This window comes from Hibiscus syriacus, unplaced genomic scaffold (assembly GCF_006381635.1).
Source record: "Hibiscus syriacus cultivar Baekdansim isolate YM2019G1 unplaced genomic scaffold, ASM638163v2 tig00110403_pilon, whole genome shotgun sequence".
Taxonomy (NCBI): domain Eukaryota; kingdom Viridiplantae; phylum Streptophyta; class Magnoliopsida; order Malvales; family Malvaceae; genus Hibiscus; species Hibiscus syriacus.
This window is the reverse complement of record NW_024062723.1, coordinates 590,846-607,760: the sequence shown is the minus strand read 5'-3', so window position 1 is coordinate 607,760 and position 16,915 is coordinate 590,846. Positions and strand designations below refer to the sequence as shown.

Here is a 16,915-nt window from a genome sequence, read left to right as displayed (position 1 = left end):
AAACTCAAGATCTCAAAACATAAAAATAATTCCCTTAACCACAGAAATCATTTAATTCGTATCTAAAATAAAATGCGTTAATGGTACTTTCAAGGCTCATTTTATGGAGTCTTCAATTATAAAAAAATTTATAGACAATCATATAGGTTAAGAAATATTAATAAATTTGATAAATCATTTAAAATTAATGGCATATGACATGATAATTAATAAAATTAGTATCAAATTTTATATTTAATTTTAATTTGATCCTAGTTCTCTTTCAACGTTCAATTTTCATTGTCCAAAGGTTTCCAGTATTTCTCTTTGTTCTAATTTAAGAATAATTTAAACTTTTAGTTTAATTTTATCTTTAAAATTGACGTAAACGTTAGGTATGATTTTGAAAAAAAATGAAAGTTTATCTATTAAAATGGACCAAAACTAATAGTTTAAGTACTAGATAATTTACCCAAAATTTTGTTATGAACTTGCTGGAAATTGCAGGAAATATAAGAAGACTTGTTGGACTAGGAAATTCCCTCAGTTTCAAGGCAGGGTGAAGTCAGAAGAAGTGAGGAGGACCAAAGGGACAGTACTTTTCCCAATTTAATACCTCTAATTTTATTTATCTTCATTTAACGTCACTATTATCATTCAATAGCTTAACATATATGACACAAGCTACATTTAGCTTAACATACATATCACTTTAGAGGTACAATTATTTTAAAATAACTTAAAAGGCTTTGATTTAATAGTAAAATTCGAAGTTTTTAAAAACTAAAAAAATCTCAGTATAGATCTCGTCCTATATATATAAAATCATATTATAATGATAATATTATCGTAACAAAATACTATTACGTATAAAAGGTGACATAATATAAAGCTACAAAGGAATGGAATGTCCCTAACCTCAAACTACATTTGAACTGGTTATAGTAACAGAATCCATTTATTTTGGTTCACACTTACCTTAAATACCATTTTATATAGGGATTATGTTGAGATTTATCCCTTTTATTCATCTACGATTCATCTTATAACATTAAAATAAGTAAAATAAAGTATATATCCGTGTAGATATGCTCCACATATAACATTATACAAGTACATATAAAATGCAAAATAATATAGAGCTGCAAAGAAATAAAATGCTTCCGATCTCAAACCACATTTGATCTGCTGCTTACGGTAATAGAATCCATTGACGTAGTTGACTCATCAATATTAGGGCTCTCACCACAGTGAAACTTCGATGATGTGTCAACAGGAGGTCGATGAAATGGTTTTGGAGGCATTTCAAGTAACTCATCCTCATTTTCAAGCATCCTCAAGACTTTACTCATCGATGGACGATCAGCGGGATGTAATTGTATGCACCAAAAGGCTGTTATTAGCATCTTCCTAACCATTACTTTTTCATCATCAGAAGCATCTCCAAGCTCCATGTCCTCTCCTTGATCCAATCGGTCATAAATCCAAGACGGAAAATAGATCTGGCTGGTGTGATCAGCAAATGCATTCACATTCTTTCTCTTTCCCACCATTTCCATTAGTAACATCCCGAAACTATAAACATCGGCTTTGTATGAAATGCCTCCTAGGTTTTTGTATACCAATTCGGGAGCAATGTATCCTATTGTTCCTCGTGCTGCAGTGAGAGACACGATGCTCTCATTGACTGAATACAATTTAGCAAGACCAAAATCCGAAACTTTTGGATTAAAATTGTGGTCTAGAAGAATATTGTGTGGTTTGATATCAAAATGCAAAATTTGCATGTCACACCCTCGATGCAAGTAGTCGATTCCTCGAGCCACCCCAAGCACAATCTCTAGCATCTTTTTCCAGCCCAGAGCGTTCTTATTTTCTTCCGTAAATATGATTTTATCCAAAGATCCATTTGACAAGAAGTCGTATACAATAGCTTGCTTTGATCCCTCCACACAAAATCCAACGAGTTTTGCCACATTAGCATGATGGATTCTCCCAATAGAGGCAACTTCATTTATGAAATCTTGGCCATTACCCTTTGATTTGCCAAGCAATTTCACTGCCACATGATGTCCACTGCGAAGCTTTCCTTTAAACACGGAGCCGTAGCCCCCTTCACCTAATTTTTCTTTGAATTTTTTTGTCATTTTTCTGATTTGTTTAAAGGAGTATCTAATTGGTGAGAGATTGTGGTTTTGAAGGAATTCTTCAATCTTATCATCAGCTGATAAATGACTTCTTCTCCATTTGTAGATAACAAGCACAACCAAACAAAGTATTCCAAGCAAGGTCCTTAGCATGATGAGCCCAACTTTTTTTAACGGAAAAAGACATAATGGAAAACATTAGTACTTTATGAGATCAACACAGTAAATGTCTTGCTAAGATAACTACTCCTTTAAAAGAAAGGTAAAATTGAATGCATTGGTAAAATCTGATGAATATAAAGTTACCCATTATGTGCAAAATATAGCAGAACTAAAGCTAATTTACCTGTTACTCCAACACATAAAACGCTAGCACCTGCAGAATAATGCCATTAAAAAAGAAATTTATTTCAATATGAGGAAGCAAAAGTGTAAATTGATCAATAACGATGAAATCTGCCAATTGAACATACGTTGAGATGGATAAAAATATGGGGATGCATGGGGGCCATTGAACAAGTAATGCACGAAGCTATCCGCATAGTCTTGCAAGGCAAATTGCAAGGATTGTAACCTAGATTACATTTAAATATTAGTGTAAATTACTAAAAAAACCCCCAACAAAATAGACAATATCTGAGTGACATAATTGACACAACAATAACTATTAAAAGGTAAGAGGCAGCAAATGGATATAAATTTGGGTAAACTACACCATTCACTATTGAACTTTGCTCTCTCTCCTATTTCACTCACTGTACTCAATTTTTTAATTTAGTCATTAAATTTTCAAATTATTCTTGTTTTGGTCACTACAAATTATTTTATTATTATTATTATTATTATTTCATTACATTTTTATATATTATTATATATAAAAAAAATTAAAATAAATTTAAAATGATTTAAAATAATCACTGCCTCTTCTCGTCACCGTTGACTACTTTTGACTGTTGGAATCGGTAGCCATCTATGACCGTTGGCATTTCAATTTTCTCACTTTTGACCGGATTCAGAGCATGTTTCGATAAAGTAGAGGTCGTATTCAGACTCAGGAGATTAAGATGAAGTAACCAATGATATCTGGGACTGAAAGATCACCATTTACGGCCGTAGGTGGTGGTATCCAACGACGAAAAGTAATAGACAGTTACCATCAGGGTTTTATATTTTAAATTATTTTTATACTAAATAATAATAAAAAATGCCACATCATACCAAAATAATAATAAGATAATTCAGTGACCAAAACAGAAATAATTCAAAAGTTCAATGAGAAAATTAAAAAATTGAAAATATAGTGAGTGAAATAGGAGAGAGAATAAAATTAAGTAGAAATGGTATAGTTTACCCTGTAATTTTAACATAAAAGAAAGAAGTGAGTATAACTAAACAAAAGGCAGAGGCAAAAGCTTTAAACAACAAATGTAAAGTTAATGATGTATTACTAAAACACTGATATCCTTTGGAGAAACTTACACGTCTTGAAATGAAACTTTGTTGCTGGTGCAATACTCCTTGAAGTAGTACTCCGGCTTCCATTCAAGAAAGAAACCTTGAGATAGCTTATTGTAGATACCCATCGTAGACATGCCAGAGATATCACCAACCCCAATTGGAACCTCCGCTTCCAAAGTGCAGGATTGACTGAAATCAGACATTGGGTTTCTTCGGTCTAAAAAGTAGAAATAGGAAGAGGCATTGGAGTTGATCCTACAACGAGAGGCTGAAATATAGAGAGCTGACTCTATAGGTTTCGTGCAATTCACAACATACATAAGCCTAAGATTATAATCACCATACAATTGAACCAGTTGTTCACAGCTAGAATAATAATAATTATTATATACGGAAGAGAGAGGAAGGGAGTTGCAATCATCCATGTCGAGGCCCGCATCAACCACTCGCATCGTATTATTCTCATAAGAGATGTCTTCCACTGAGAATTTCCCCTCTCTCAAAACCAAAGTGGTGCGGTTATTTTTCTCACACTCAACTTCATACCTACCACAGTGAGGAGGTTGGTTTTTCAATCGGAATGGGGAACTGATATTCAAGCTTCCACAAAAAAACAGACCCACAATCCTGATTTACATGCCTGGCGAGGCAAGCACCAGGAAATACAAATACAACTAAAGCAAAAGCGGCCATTAGCTGACCTAACCATCGCAGTGTAGCTTTTAATTGTGGCATGCTAAAATACAACAACAACAATTGAGGATTAACAATGGAGTTTTCCACTAAATCCAGCCAAACATATAGCAAGTTGGTGGGTTAGAAGACTTTGGCTAAGAAGACTTGACGAGCTATCTTTCAATAAATATTCTCTTATACTTATATCATATTAATAAAAAATAGGGTTAACTATAGTTAATGGTTAACGAATTAAGTGATGTGATATTTTGGTATATTCATAAATTTGGTCCCTATTATTTATATATTCTTTCAATTTTGTCACACTTTTAAATAAATTCAATCCTCTAATCGAATGATACCATGTGTCATTTTTTAAATATATTTTATTCTTAAATTAACTTCAAAATATTTTAATATAAAATATATAATTTTAAATTAAAAATAAAATAAAATATATTTAAATTAAGTTAATAATAAAATATATTCAATAAATTAGTATAAAAATATTTTTAAAAATTAATATATATAAAATATTATGAAAATGACATATGACATCATTTTATTGGATGATTAAATTTATTTTAATCATTTCAAAAGTAAGACTAAATGGAGAGAATATGTAAATAACATGGATTAAATGTGTGATTATACAAAAATACTTAACAGCAGTTAACTCGTGGTGACCACATCTTAATTAAATAAAAACAAAAGTGATTATATATTATGTTTTTTGAAATTAGTGAGGAAAAATTGTTAAAACACAAAACTAAGTGATCAATCATGTAGTTAACCCAAGAAAATATTAAAACGTATATGTTTATAAATCTAATTGGCCGAGTAATAAAAAAGTGGATAAATTCTGCATTTACTACCTATATGATTAATTTTGGTTCGTTTTTGTACTTAAACTTTCTATTTTTTTCCTCCAAAAACCATACCTAAAGTTTAGTTGTTTTTGGTTCATTTTAGTAATCGTCGTTAAAAACTTCAGTTTTTGTTTCATTTTAGTATCACACCATTAAAAACTTTAGTTTTTGTTTCATTTTAATACATTTTCAAAATTAAATGTTAAATTTTGAAAAATTTAAAAGTTTAGATACTAAAACGAATCAAAATTGTTAGTTTAGATATTGTACATGTAATTTACCGAAGATTTTATTATCAACTTGCTGGAAATTGCAGGAAATAGAAGACTCGTTGGACTAGGAAATTTCGAGGTAGGGTGAAGTTAGAAGTGAGGAGGACCAAAGGGACAGTACTTTTCTGAATTTAATACTTTTCTAATTTTTTATTATATTTTTATTTTATAATTGAATCTTTTAATTTTTTTTAATTTTATTTTTATCTTTATAATTGAGGTCCCTAATTTTTTTAATTCTACTTTTTACTTTTTATCCTTTAATTTTTTCAATCTCATTTTTTTTACATTTATAATTGACGACTTTAAGTTTTTCAATCCCACTTTATACATTTATAAATGAACTCCTAAAATTTTCAATCTCACTTTCTACCTTTATAATTGAGCCTCCTAAATTTTAATCTCATTTTTTACGTTATAATTGAGGCGTCTAATTTTCAATCCCAACTTTTACTTATATAATTTAGTTCCCTAATTTTTTCGGTCTCACTTTTTACCTTTAAAATTAAGGCCTCTAATTTTTTTAATCTCACTTTATACATTTATAATTGAGCTCCTAATTTTTTCAATCTCACTTTCTACCTTTATAATTGGGCCCCTAATTTTAATCTCATTTTTTTAGTTTATAATTGAGGACTCTAATTTTTCAATCCCATCTTTTACTTTAGTTTAAGCCCCTATTTTAATCATTTTTCTATGATTTATTAATATAATATTAAATTATTTGTTCAAAATAATACTTTCGTTTTTTATAAGAGTCTATTTTTTTAATTTCGCTCAGGGGCAAAAATGTTTGAGACGGATTTGTGAACATATATGTATTAATAATAAAAATTCATACTAGATAAACACAAATAAAATTTTAAGGCACTACATAATGTTTCTTGTAGAAAGACGAAGACAAAAAATATAAGATTTATGAGGAGAAGAAAGTATCAAGATTCTTTCTTTTAGTCGGGTTAAGAGGTATTTATAGTGATATTTTCTTATGTGTTAGACATAGAATAATTACAGTCACTTTAGATTATAAGGCTAAATAGATTAATTATCAGATCTTAAATTTCGTTTAAATAGATCAGGTGTACATATCAAAATTCTTGTATGTAAACTATACCGCCGCAAAACTCAATCTATTTGAAAATTTCTTCGGGAAGTTACATACAGAATTAAAGTCGGGTAACTTACATGTTTAATACTAAACTATCAACTTTAATCCGTTTTAGTATTAAATTTTTATTTTTTTAAAAATCATACAAAACTTACGTGTTTTAGTATATAAACTACCAGTTTTGACCACTTTAAAATATAAAAAAAAACGAAGGTGGTTAGACGCCACCATTGACCGTTGTAGATGGTAACTTTTTGGTCCCAAATTTCACGGATCGTTTCGACATCCTGAGTTCGAATCCGATCTCCATTATGTCGTAACTTGCTTCGAAGTCCACGAATTAGATATCAAAAGTGAAAACCGAAATATTTCACTCGAGATTCATGGATTTTAGGATATTTTTCGGTGAAACACACTAGATTCGAACTTAGGAGACTACCTTCTGTTTTATTTTATATTTAAAATCATTTTTATATGAAATAATAATAAAAACACATCATACGAAAATAATAAACAATTTAAAGTGATAAAAACATGAGTAAACGATGAAGTTTCTAACGAAATTCAGCCTTATTGCGGACAGAGAAGACTTTGACGAGTGATGTGGCCTGTCGGAAGTAAGCGGGTCCAACGGGGCAGCAGTTTTCCCAAAATTTATTATCTTCCACTAAAAAATGGTAAAATTGCACGTTTAGTACCTTAATTATAATCTTTTTTGTTTTAGTAATTCAACTATTTTTTTCAAGATCATACTTAACGTTGTACCTTAATTATTGATCCGACTTGAATTTTAAAATATAAATCCGATTCGACTTGATCCAACCTAATATAAATAAGAATTTAATTTAAAAAAAACAATAGATAGAGGGGTAATATAGCAATTATTTATAAATTTATTTGAAGAAATTATATTATTACCCCGGTCGGATCAGGTTGGAATTTTTCACAGTCCACCCGAACCTGATCCAACTTCACTCCTCAAAAAATATCGACCTGACTTGATCCGAACTTAGTTTTTTTTTTTAAATCTGATCTCATCAGATTAGGTATTAGTCCGTCAGTTTCGAATTAAATTATTGTCCCTAAACCGCTAGGTACTCCTCAGTCTAATGTATGCATGGGGTTAGAAGAGATTCAAACCGTTAATGTTATAGATTTTTTATTATTCATCAAGCGTCAATGTGAAATTTATTTAAGATTACCCTCACAGAACTTATAAATTCAATTCGATTTGGTAATTCACAATTTTTAAATTTATAATTTGTAAGAATACTATGATTAGCATATTCTGATTAGTTTAGCAGCAAAAATACATTAAAAAATGTTAGATATAATTTTGAAGAACATTAGCTAATTGTGGTTGATAGATATTTATAGTGACATTAGCTAATGTTGTCAAACATAAGAAAATTACGATTACTCGTAAGTCAACATGTCAGATAGATTTTATTATCTGAACTTGAATTTCGATTAGATAAATTCGTGGACATATCAAAATTCTGTATATAAACTACTGCCGGTTCAAACTTAGAAACTATACACTCCTGTTGAGGCCTGCATCAACCACTTTCATTGAACCATTTTCATAAAAGATTTCCAGTACAGAGAATTTGCCTTCTTCCAAAACAACAGTGGTGCGGTTGTTTTGTCACACACTCAAGTTCATACCTATGGTCACACATCGGCGAGGTTGATCTTTTAATCTTAATGGATAACTGAAATTCAAGCTTCCACAGAAAACAGACCCACAATCATGATTTCTATGCCTAGCGAGACAAGCACCAGGAAATACAAGTAGAAATAAAGCATAAACAATTCTAAAAATACTATGATTAGCATATCTGATTGTTTAGCAGCAAAAATGCATAAACAATGTTGATATAATTTTGAAGAACCTGCTTCAATGTTTATCCATCATCGAATCTCCTATAGAAAAAAAAATGTGTTTACTCTTTTTTGGGGACTCTACAAAACACTGTCAGTGAACCACACCGTATATATAATCCAGGTTTCATCCGGTTTCCTCAAGAACTTCACCGTCCAAAACCATCGTGTTCGAAGAAACATAACCATCATCCTTCATCAGTTCGGTCAGTCCACCCAGCGCTCGATAAATCTCCGGTGCGTATGGATTCGACGTGTCCCCCACAACGAACGGGGTAAATACTGACCCGACGTCCACCCAAGTACAACCGGGAGACTTTGTTACGCCCGAATCCCTCATCAGAGTCCTGACTTTCGCTAGTTCGTTCCAACAACCGGCAGCGGCATGCATGTTGGCGATCACATAGTACCCTGGATTCTCGGGTCTAAGCTCCAAGAGTTTCTCGGCCGCCCATTCCCCTATCTGTGTTTCCATGGATCCTACAGGCTCCCAAGAAAGTCGCCCACATGGCGGTGGTTGGCTTATATGCCCGTGTGATGGTTTCCTTTGCTTTATTCACAATCCGGCTCTCCCGTAGAGGTCGACCATGCAAGAAAAGTGCTCCAAACGAGGAACTATACCGTACAAACTTTGCATCTTCTTAAACCAAAGTTGGCCTTCGAGTACCAGACCACAATGGCTGCAAGCCGATAGGACAGCCACCATCGTTACATGATCCGGTTTGATCTGGAGGTTAACCATCTCTTCAAATAGCTTCATAGCAGTGTGTCCCTCGCCCTGCATCCCGTATCCGGCAATCAAAGAAGTATAGGTAACTTCATCCCTCTTCTGCATCAAATCGAATACATGCTTAGCTGCACGGAGTTTTCCCGACCTTGCATACATTGCGAACAAGAGCATTCCACAACACAATAATCGTCGAAAACTTTGCGTCGGATAATGTAGCAGTGGAATTCTTTGCCATGTTGCAGATTTGCCACTCTAGCACAAAGAGGCAAAATGCTGGCAATCGTTACATAATTGGGTTCAACCCCAGAGAGCAACATCTCCTGGAACAGTAAAGATGCTTCTTCGGACATATCCAAGTGAGTGTAACCGGAAAGCATTGCGTTCCAAGTAATTATACTCCGTTCTTCCATTAACCGCAACAAAAGATCAGCATGCCTTAGGCCGTTGCACCTAGAATACATCGTAATCAATGCGTTTCTAACATTCTCAAACCGATCACAACAACTCCGAATCGCAGAACCATGAATCTCATTTCCCAATTTCAAGGCTCCGATATGTGAACATGCCCCTAACCCGATGATCATTGCCACTGGATCCAAATGAAACCCATTACTTCTCATCTGAGAAAGCAACTCCAGTGAACGCTTAAAATTCCCGGTTCGCAAGCATCCTCCAGCTATAGTGTTCCAAGTTATAAAATTCATCTCGACACCTTCAGCGTGCATGCGATCAAAGAGCATAAATGCTTCTCCCCAGATGCCCTTGGAGGCATAGCAACTGATCATCGTGTTCCAAGAGACATCATCCCTCTGCAACAACCCGAAGTATTCAACCCGAGCATCATCCAAAAGATTAAATTTAGAGTAAAAGCTGACGAGCTTGGGAACCAGAAGAGGGTGTTGTTCCAAACCCAGCGAGATGATTTGGGCATGAAGCTGTTTTCCTGGAGGAAGCAATTTAAGGTTGGTGCACGATACAAGAAGAAAAGAGACGGGGCGTAAGATAACATCACAAGAAGCAGTAGAAGAGACGTGGAGCCGAATATGAGAATATGATTTAAATGCTTTCAGTATATGTCCTTGGGTTAAAAGTTCCTTGAAAGATGCAACAAGGTTCTCTATCATAGATGAAAAATCAGTTGTGGAAGTATTCAACTCATTCTTTTCACAATCATACGATTCAGACAGTTTGTCGGATTGAAACTCTATAGGCTTGACACTTTGTTTCCACTTTTTAGGAATGAACTTCTGGATTCGAGATAAAGACAGGCCTTGTAACACTAAACGAGACGATGAAGATGGCATTCACTACATTCTAACAAAGATGCTTCATTTCACCTGAAAATGAGAAAATCAATGTAGCTGAACAGAGGCCTTAAATTTAAGCAAACTCATGTTCCATGATCATATTCGACTAAATCAAACTGGTTTAGAATGACGACGATAACAACAGGTAAATGGTAGAACAGGTTCAGCTTCCAAAATCTAATACTCATAATATCTATAATTATACTACTCTAGTACGACCAAAAGCTTTTATCAAAAAAAAAAACTGTACAGGCCACATATGCATACCACCGCAGTATCAAACATCAAAAGAACCACTCAAACAACAACGGAAAACAACTAGAAATCAACTAACTAACAATGTTCAAAATTTTGTGCAGCTAAAAAGGAGATTAACTGTAGGATTAAGCTAACCCATCTTACTAAAGTTCAATTTTTTAACACTAGAAATCATCTACCAAAAAAAAGAAGGAGAGAAAAGAAACCATTGTTAAACATTCAAAGAATTTATATTCTGGAAGAAGCAGAAGAAAAACGGAAAAAAGGAAAGAACTTGAAGAAATATTTAAACCCAGAGTTTGAAATCTAATCCCCAAATATTGTATCCGGTTTTCAACTCGAAAAGTTCTTTTATGAAAAGAAAGGGTGGACTAACCTGAAGCGGCGGACGGCGGTTAAAAGCCGGCGTGGGAGAGGGGAAGAAGAAACTAGTAAGGAGAATCACTGTTAAGAGAAATGTTCAAACGTGGTGGTTTTCGTGTAATGAAAAGATGTGATTTTTAGCCAAAAAAATATGCTATGGGCGGCTTCAACGGCTTTTTAGGCCCTCTACAGAATGTGGGTTAATTATTTAGTCCATGAGAAGGTTTTTATTTAGGAATCCACTATATTTGTTAAAGTGTACGGAATTCATTATTTTAAAGTGATGATTTTTAATAAAAAAATATTTTTTTAAAATTTTAACTCTTGATATGATAAAATTTAATAAAAATTTATATTTAATTGAAACCCGTCATCTCAAGATAAATAGTATAAATAAAAAATATTGTTTAGATAAACTCGTCATCTTGACGTGAAGAATTCACCCGACACTATAACAAATGCCGTAGATATCTAATTAAAAGTTAAGGTTAAATAAAACCTTAATTTTTTATTCTAAATGCTCTATTGGAAAAAAAACCCGGCTTCAATCCCCCGAAAGCAAAATTGCATAAGCCCAGCTCAAAGATCAAATTCTTTTATTAGCCCGTTACTATCTGTAATTGTGGGTTTAGTCTCTATATTCCAAATTAATCATCTTTTACCCTTGTACTTTTTAAAATTTGAAATTTTAGTTATAATTCAAACTGCATAGGAACAATATGGTTAAGTTATGAGGGTTTAAAATAATCGATTAGAGAAAATAAATTAGATCTAAAAATTACACATATTACAAAGACTAATAATAAATTTTAATTTAATCCTTATGATTATATCCCTCAATGAATTTCTATAAAAATTGGGTTGAGATCATGAGAAGTCCGGCTGAAACCTATTTCATAAATGCTACGTTTTGATTGGATTTTAGTAATTATTTTTGGTTTATAATTCCCTATTTTAGTTTATTTTGGAAGTCATAGAACCGGCCTATAAATAGTGTTAGGCCACACCTTTGTAAACGATTAAGTCATGGAAATAGATTCAAGAATGTCCTCCTTTGCTAAGTTATAGTCGACAGGATCTGATCAGTGCTTATCGGGTGCTTATCACGGGTGTATATGCGTGCTCAAACTTAGAATCTCAAAACATAAAAATAATTCTCTTAACTACCGAAATCATTTGATTCGTATCTAAACTAAAATGCGTAAATGGTTCTTTCAAGGCTCATTTTTATGGAGTCTTCCATTATAAAAAATTATAGACAATCATTTAGTTTAAGAAATATTAATAAATTTGATAAATCATTAAAAATTAATGGCCTGTAATACGATAATTAATAAAATTAGTATCAAATTTATCTTTCAAATTTTATATTTAATTTTAATTTGGTCCTAGTTCTCTTTCAACGTTCAATTTTCATTGACCAAAGGTTTCCAGTATTTCTCTTTGTTCTAATTTAAGAAAAATTTAAACTTTTATTTTTATTTTCTCTTTAAAAATGATGTAAACGTTGGGTATGATTTTAAAAAAATTGAAAATGTATCTATTAAAATTGACCAAAACTAATAGTTTAAGTACTATATGTATAATTTACTCAAAATTTTGTTGTGAACTTGCTGGAAATTGCAGGAAATATAAGAAGACTTCTTGGACTAGGAAATTCCCTCAGTTTCAAGGCAGGGTGAAGTCAGAAGAAGTGAGGAGGACCAAAGGGACAGTACTTTTCCCAATTTAATACCTCTACTTTTATTTATCTTCATTTAACGTCACTATTATCATTCAATAGCTTAACATATGACACAAGCTACATTTAGCTTAACATACATATCACTTTAGAGGTACAATTATTTTAAATAACTTAAAAGGCTTTGATTTAATAGTAAAATTCGAAGTTTTAAAAACTAAAAAAATCTCAGTATAGATCTCGTCCTATATATATAAAATCATATTATAATGATAATATTATTGTAACAAAATACTATTACGTATAAAAGGTGACATAATATAAAGCTACAAAGGAATGGAATGTCCCTAACCTCAAACTACATTTGAACTGGTTATAGTAACAGAATCCATTTATTTTGGTTCACACTTACCTTAAATACCATTTTATATAGGATATGTTGAGATTTATCCCTTTTATTCATCTACGATTCATCTTATAACATTAAAATAAAGTAAAATAAAGTATATATCCGTGTAGATATGCTCCACATATAACATTATACAAGTACATATAAAATGCAAAATAATATAGAGCTGCAAAGCAATCTCAAACCACATTTGATCTGCTGCTTATGGTAATAGAATCCATTGATGTAGTTGACTCATCAATATTAGGGCTCTCACCACAGTGAAACTTCGATGATGTGTCAACAGGAGGTCGATGAAATGGTTTTGGAGGCATTTCAAGTAACTCATCCTCATTTTCAAGCATCCTCAAGACTTTACTCATCGATGGACGATCAGCGGGATGTAATTGTATGCACCAAAAGGCTGTTATTAGCATCTTCCTAACCATTACTTTTTCATCATCAGAAGCATCTCCAAGCTCCATGTCCTCTCCTTGATCCAATCGGTCATAAATCCAAGACGGAAAATAGATTTGACTGGTGTGATCGGCAAATGCATTCACATTCTTTCTCTTTCCCACCATTTCCATTAGCAACATCCCGAAACTATAAACATCGGCTTTGTATGAAATGCCTCCTAGGTTTTTGTATACCAATTCGGGAGCAATGTATCCTATTGTTCCTCGTGCTGTAGTGAGAGACACGATGCTCTCATCGACTGAATACAATTTAGCAAGACCAAAATCTGAAACTTTTGGATTATAATTTTGGTGTGGTTTGATATCAAAATGCAAAATTTGCATGTCACACCCTGATGCAAGTAGTCGATTCCTCGAGCCACACCCCAAGCACAATCTCAAACATTTTTCCAGCCCAGAGCGTTCTTATTTTCTTCCGTAAATATGATTTTATCCAAAGATCCATTTGACATGAAGTCGTATACAAGAGCTTGCTTTGATCCCTCCACACAAAATCCAACGAGTTTTACCACATTAGCATGATGGATTCTCCCAATAGAGGCAACTTCATTTATGAAATCTTGGCCATTACCCTTTGATTTGCCAAGCAATTTCACTGCCACATGATGTCCACTACGAAGCTTTCCTTTAAACACGGAGCCGTAGCCCCTTCACCTAACTTTTCTTTGAAGCTTTTTGTCATTTTCTGATTTGTTTAAAGGAGTATCTAATTGGTGAGAGATTGTGGTTTTGAAGGAATTCTTCAATCTTATCATCAGCTGATAAATGACTTCTTCTCCACTTGTAGATAACAAGCACAACCAAACAAATTATTCCAAGCAAGGTCCTCAGCATGATGAGCCCAACTTTTTTTAACGGAAAAAGACATAATGGAAAACATTAGTACTTTATGAAATCACACAGTAAATGTCTTGCTAAGATAACTACTCCTTTAAAAGAAAGGTAAAATTGAATGCATTGTTAAAATCTGATCAATATAAAGTTACCCATTATGTGCAAAATATAGCAGAACTAAAGCTAATTTACCTGTTCCTCCAACACATAAAACACTAGTACCTGCAGAATAATGCCATTAAAAAAGACGTAATTATTTCGATATGGGGAAGCAAAAGTGTAAATTGATCAATAACGATGAATTCTGCCAATTGAACATACGGCGGCTTGCATAGATACATGGGGCTACATGGGGGCCATTGAACAAGGAATGAACGAAGCTATCCGCATAGTTTTGCAAGGCAGACTCCAAGGCATATTGCAAATCGTGTAACCTAGATTACATTTAAATATTAGTGTAAATTACTAAAAAAAACCCAACAAATAGACAATATCTGAGTGACATAATTGACACAACAATAATTTAAATGTCAGAGGCAGCAAATGGATATAAATTTGGGTAACTACACCATTCACTATTGAACTTGATCTCTCCAATTTCGCTCACTGTACTCAATTTTTTAATTTGGTCATTAAATTTTCAAATTATTCTTGTTTTGTCACTACAAATTACTTTATTATTATATTTCATTGCATTTTTATATATTATTATATATAAAATAATTAAAATAAACTTAAAAAGATTTAAAATAATCACAGCCTCTTCTCGTCACTGTTGACTACTTTCGACTTTTGGAATCGGTAGCCATCTATGACCGTTGGCATTCAATTTTCTCACTTTGACCGGATTCAGAGCATGTTTCGATAAAGTAGAGGTCGTATTCAGACTCGTGAGATCAAGATGAAGTAACCAATGATTTGGGACCGAAGATCACCATTTACGACCGTTGTGGTGGTGTCCAACGACGAAAAACAATAGACGGTTACCATTTGGGTTTAATTTTATATTTTAAATTATTTTATACTAAATGTTACCATGGGTTTAATTTTATATTTTAAATTATTTTTATACTAAATAATAATAAAAAAGGCCCACATTATACCAAAATAATAATAAGATAATTTAGTGACCAAAACAGAATAATTCAAAAGTTCAGTGAGAAAATTAAAAATTGAAAATATAGTGAGTGAATAGAGAGAGAATAAAGTTAAGTAGAAATGGTATAGTTTACCCTTAATTTTAGCATAAAAGAAAGAAGAGAGTCAAACTAAACGAAAGGCAGAGGCAAATGCTTTAAACAAAAAATGTAAAGTAATGATGTATCACTAAATCACTGAGATCCTTGGAGAAACTTACACGTCTTGAAATGAAACTTTGTTGCTAGTGCAATACTCCTTCAAGTAGGACTCCGTCATCCATGTAAGAAGAACACCCTCAGATAGCTTATTGTAGATAGCCAGCGTAGACATGCCTGAGATATTATGAACCTCAATTGGAACCTCCGCTTCCACAGTGCAGGATCGACTGAAATCAGAGGGAAGGGTTGTTCGATGTAAAAAGTAGAAATAGGAAGAGGCATTGGAGTTGATCCTACAACGAGATGCTGGAATATAGAGAGCTGACTCTATAGGTTTCGTGCAATTCACAACATACATAAGGCTAAGATTATAATCATAATAATGCAATCCAATCGGTTTTTCACAGTGAGAATAATTATTATATACGGAAGAGAGAGGAAGGGAGTTGCAATCATCCATGTCGAGGCCCGCATCAACCACTCGCATCGTATAATTTTCATAAGAGATGTCTTCCACTGAGAATTTCCCCTCTCTCAAAACCAAAGCGGTGCGGTTATTTTTCTCACACTCAACTTCATACCTACCACAGTGAGGAGGTTGGTTTTTCAATCGGAGTGGGTAACTGATATTCAAGCTTCCACAAAAAACAGACCCACAATCCTGGTTTAGATGCCTGGCGAGGCAAGCACCAGGAAATACAAATACAACTAAAGCAAAAGCGGCCATTAGCTGACCCAACCATGGCAGCTTTGCTTTTAATTGTGGCATTACAACAACAACAATTGAGGATTAACAATGGAGTTTTCCACTAAATCCAGCCAAACATATAGCAAGTCGGTGAGTTAGAAGACTTTGACTAAGAAGACTTGGACCAACTATCTTTTAATAAATAATCTCTTATAGTTACTTCATATAATAAATAAAAATAAGGTTAACTATAGTTAACAGTTAGTAAATTAAGTGACGTGATATTTTGGTGTAATCACAAATTTGGTCCTTATTATTTCTATATTCTTTCAATTTAATCATACTTTTAAATAAATTTAATCCTCTAATCGAATGATACCATGTGTCATTTATTAAATATTTTATTCTTATTAACTTCGAAATATTTTAATAAAATATATAATTTAAATTAAAAATTAAAATATATTTAAATTAAGTTATAATAAAACATATTCAAT

General features: G+C 32.8%; 1 protein-coding gene and 2 pseudogenes across 1 annotated transcript; all 3 read right to left on the bottom strand.

Moving 5' to 3' along the window:
- Nucleotides 1-1,063: 1,063 nt before the first annotated feature.
- Nucleotides 1,064-4,385, bottom strand: LOC120123760 (rust resistance kinase Lr10-like). The gene is made up of 4 exons (XM_039142583.1): nucleotides 3,606-4,385; nucleotides 2,600-2,700; nucleotides 2,473-2,502; nucleotides 1,064-2,290 (listed from the first exon to the last, which is right to left on the bottom strand). The coding sequence occupies exons 1-4, from the start codon at nucleotides 4,034-4,036 to the stop codon at nucleotides 1,149-1,151; spliced, it is 1,704 nt and encodes a 567-aa protein (XP_038998514.1). The 5' UTR covers nucleotides 4,037-4,385; the 3' UTR covers nucleotides 1,064-1,148.
- Nucleotides 4,386-8,415: 4,030 nt separating this feature from the next.
- Nucleotides 8,416-11,152, bottom strand: LOC120123759 (annotated as a pseudogene).
- A 2,117-nt stretch (nucleotides 11,153-13,269) lies between these two features.
- On the bottom strand, nucleotides 13,270-16,512 carry LOC120123756 (annotated as a pseudogene).
- Between the last annotated feature and the right edge of the window lie 403 nt (nucleotides 16,513-16,915).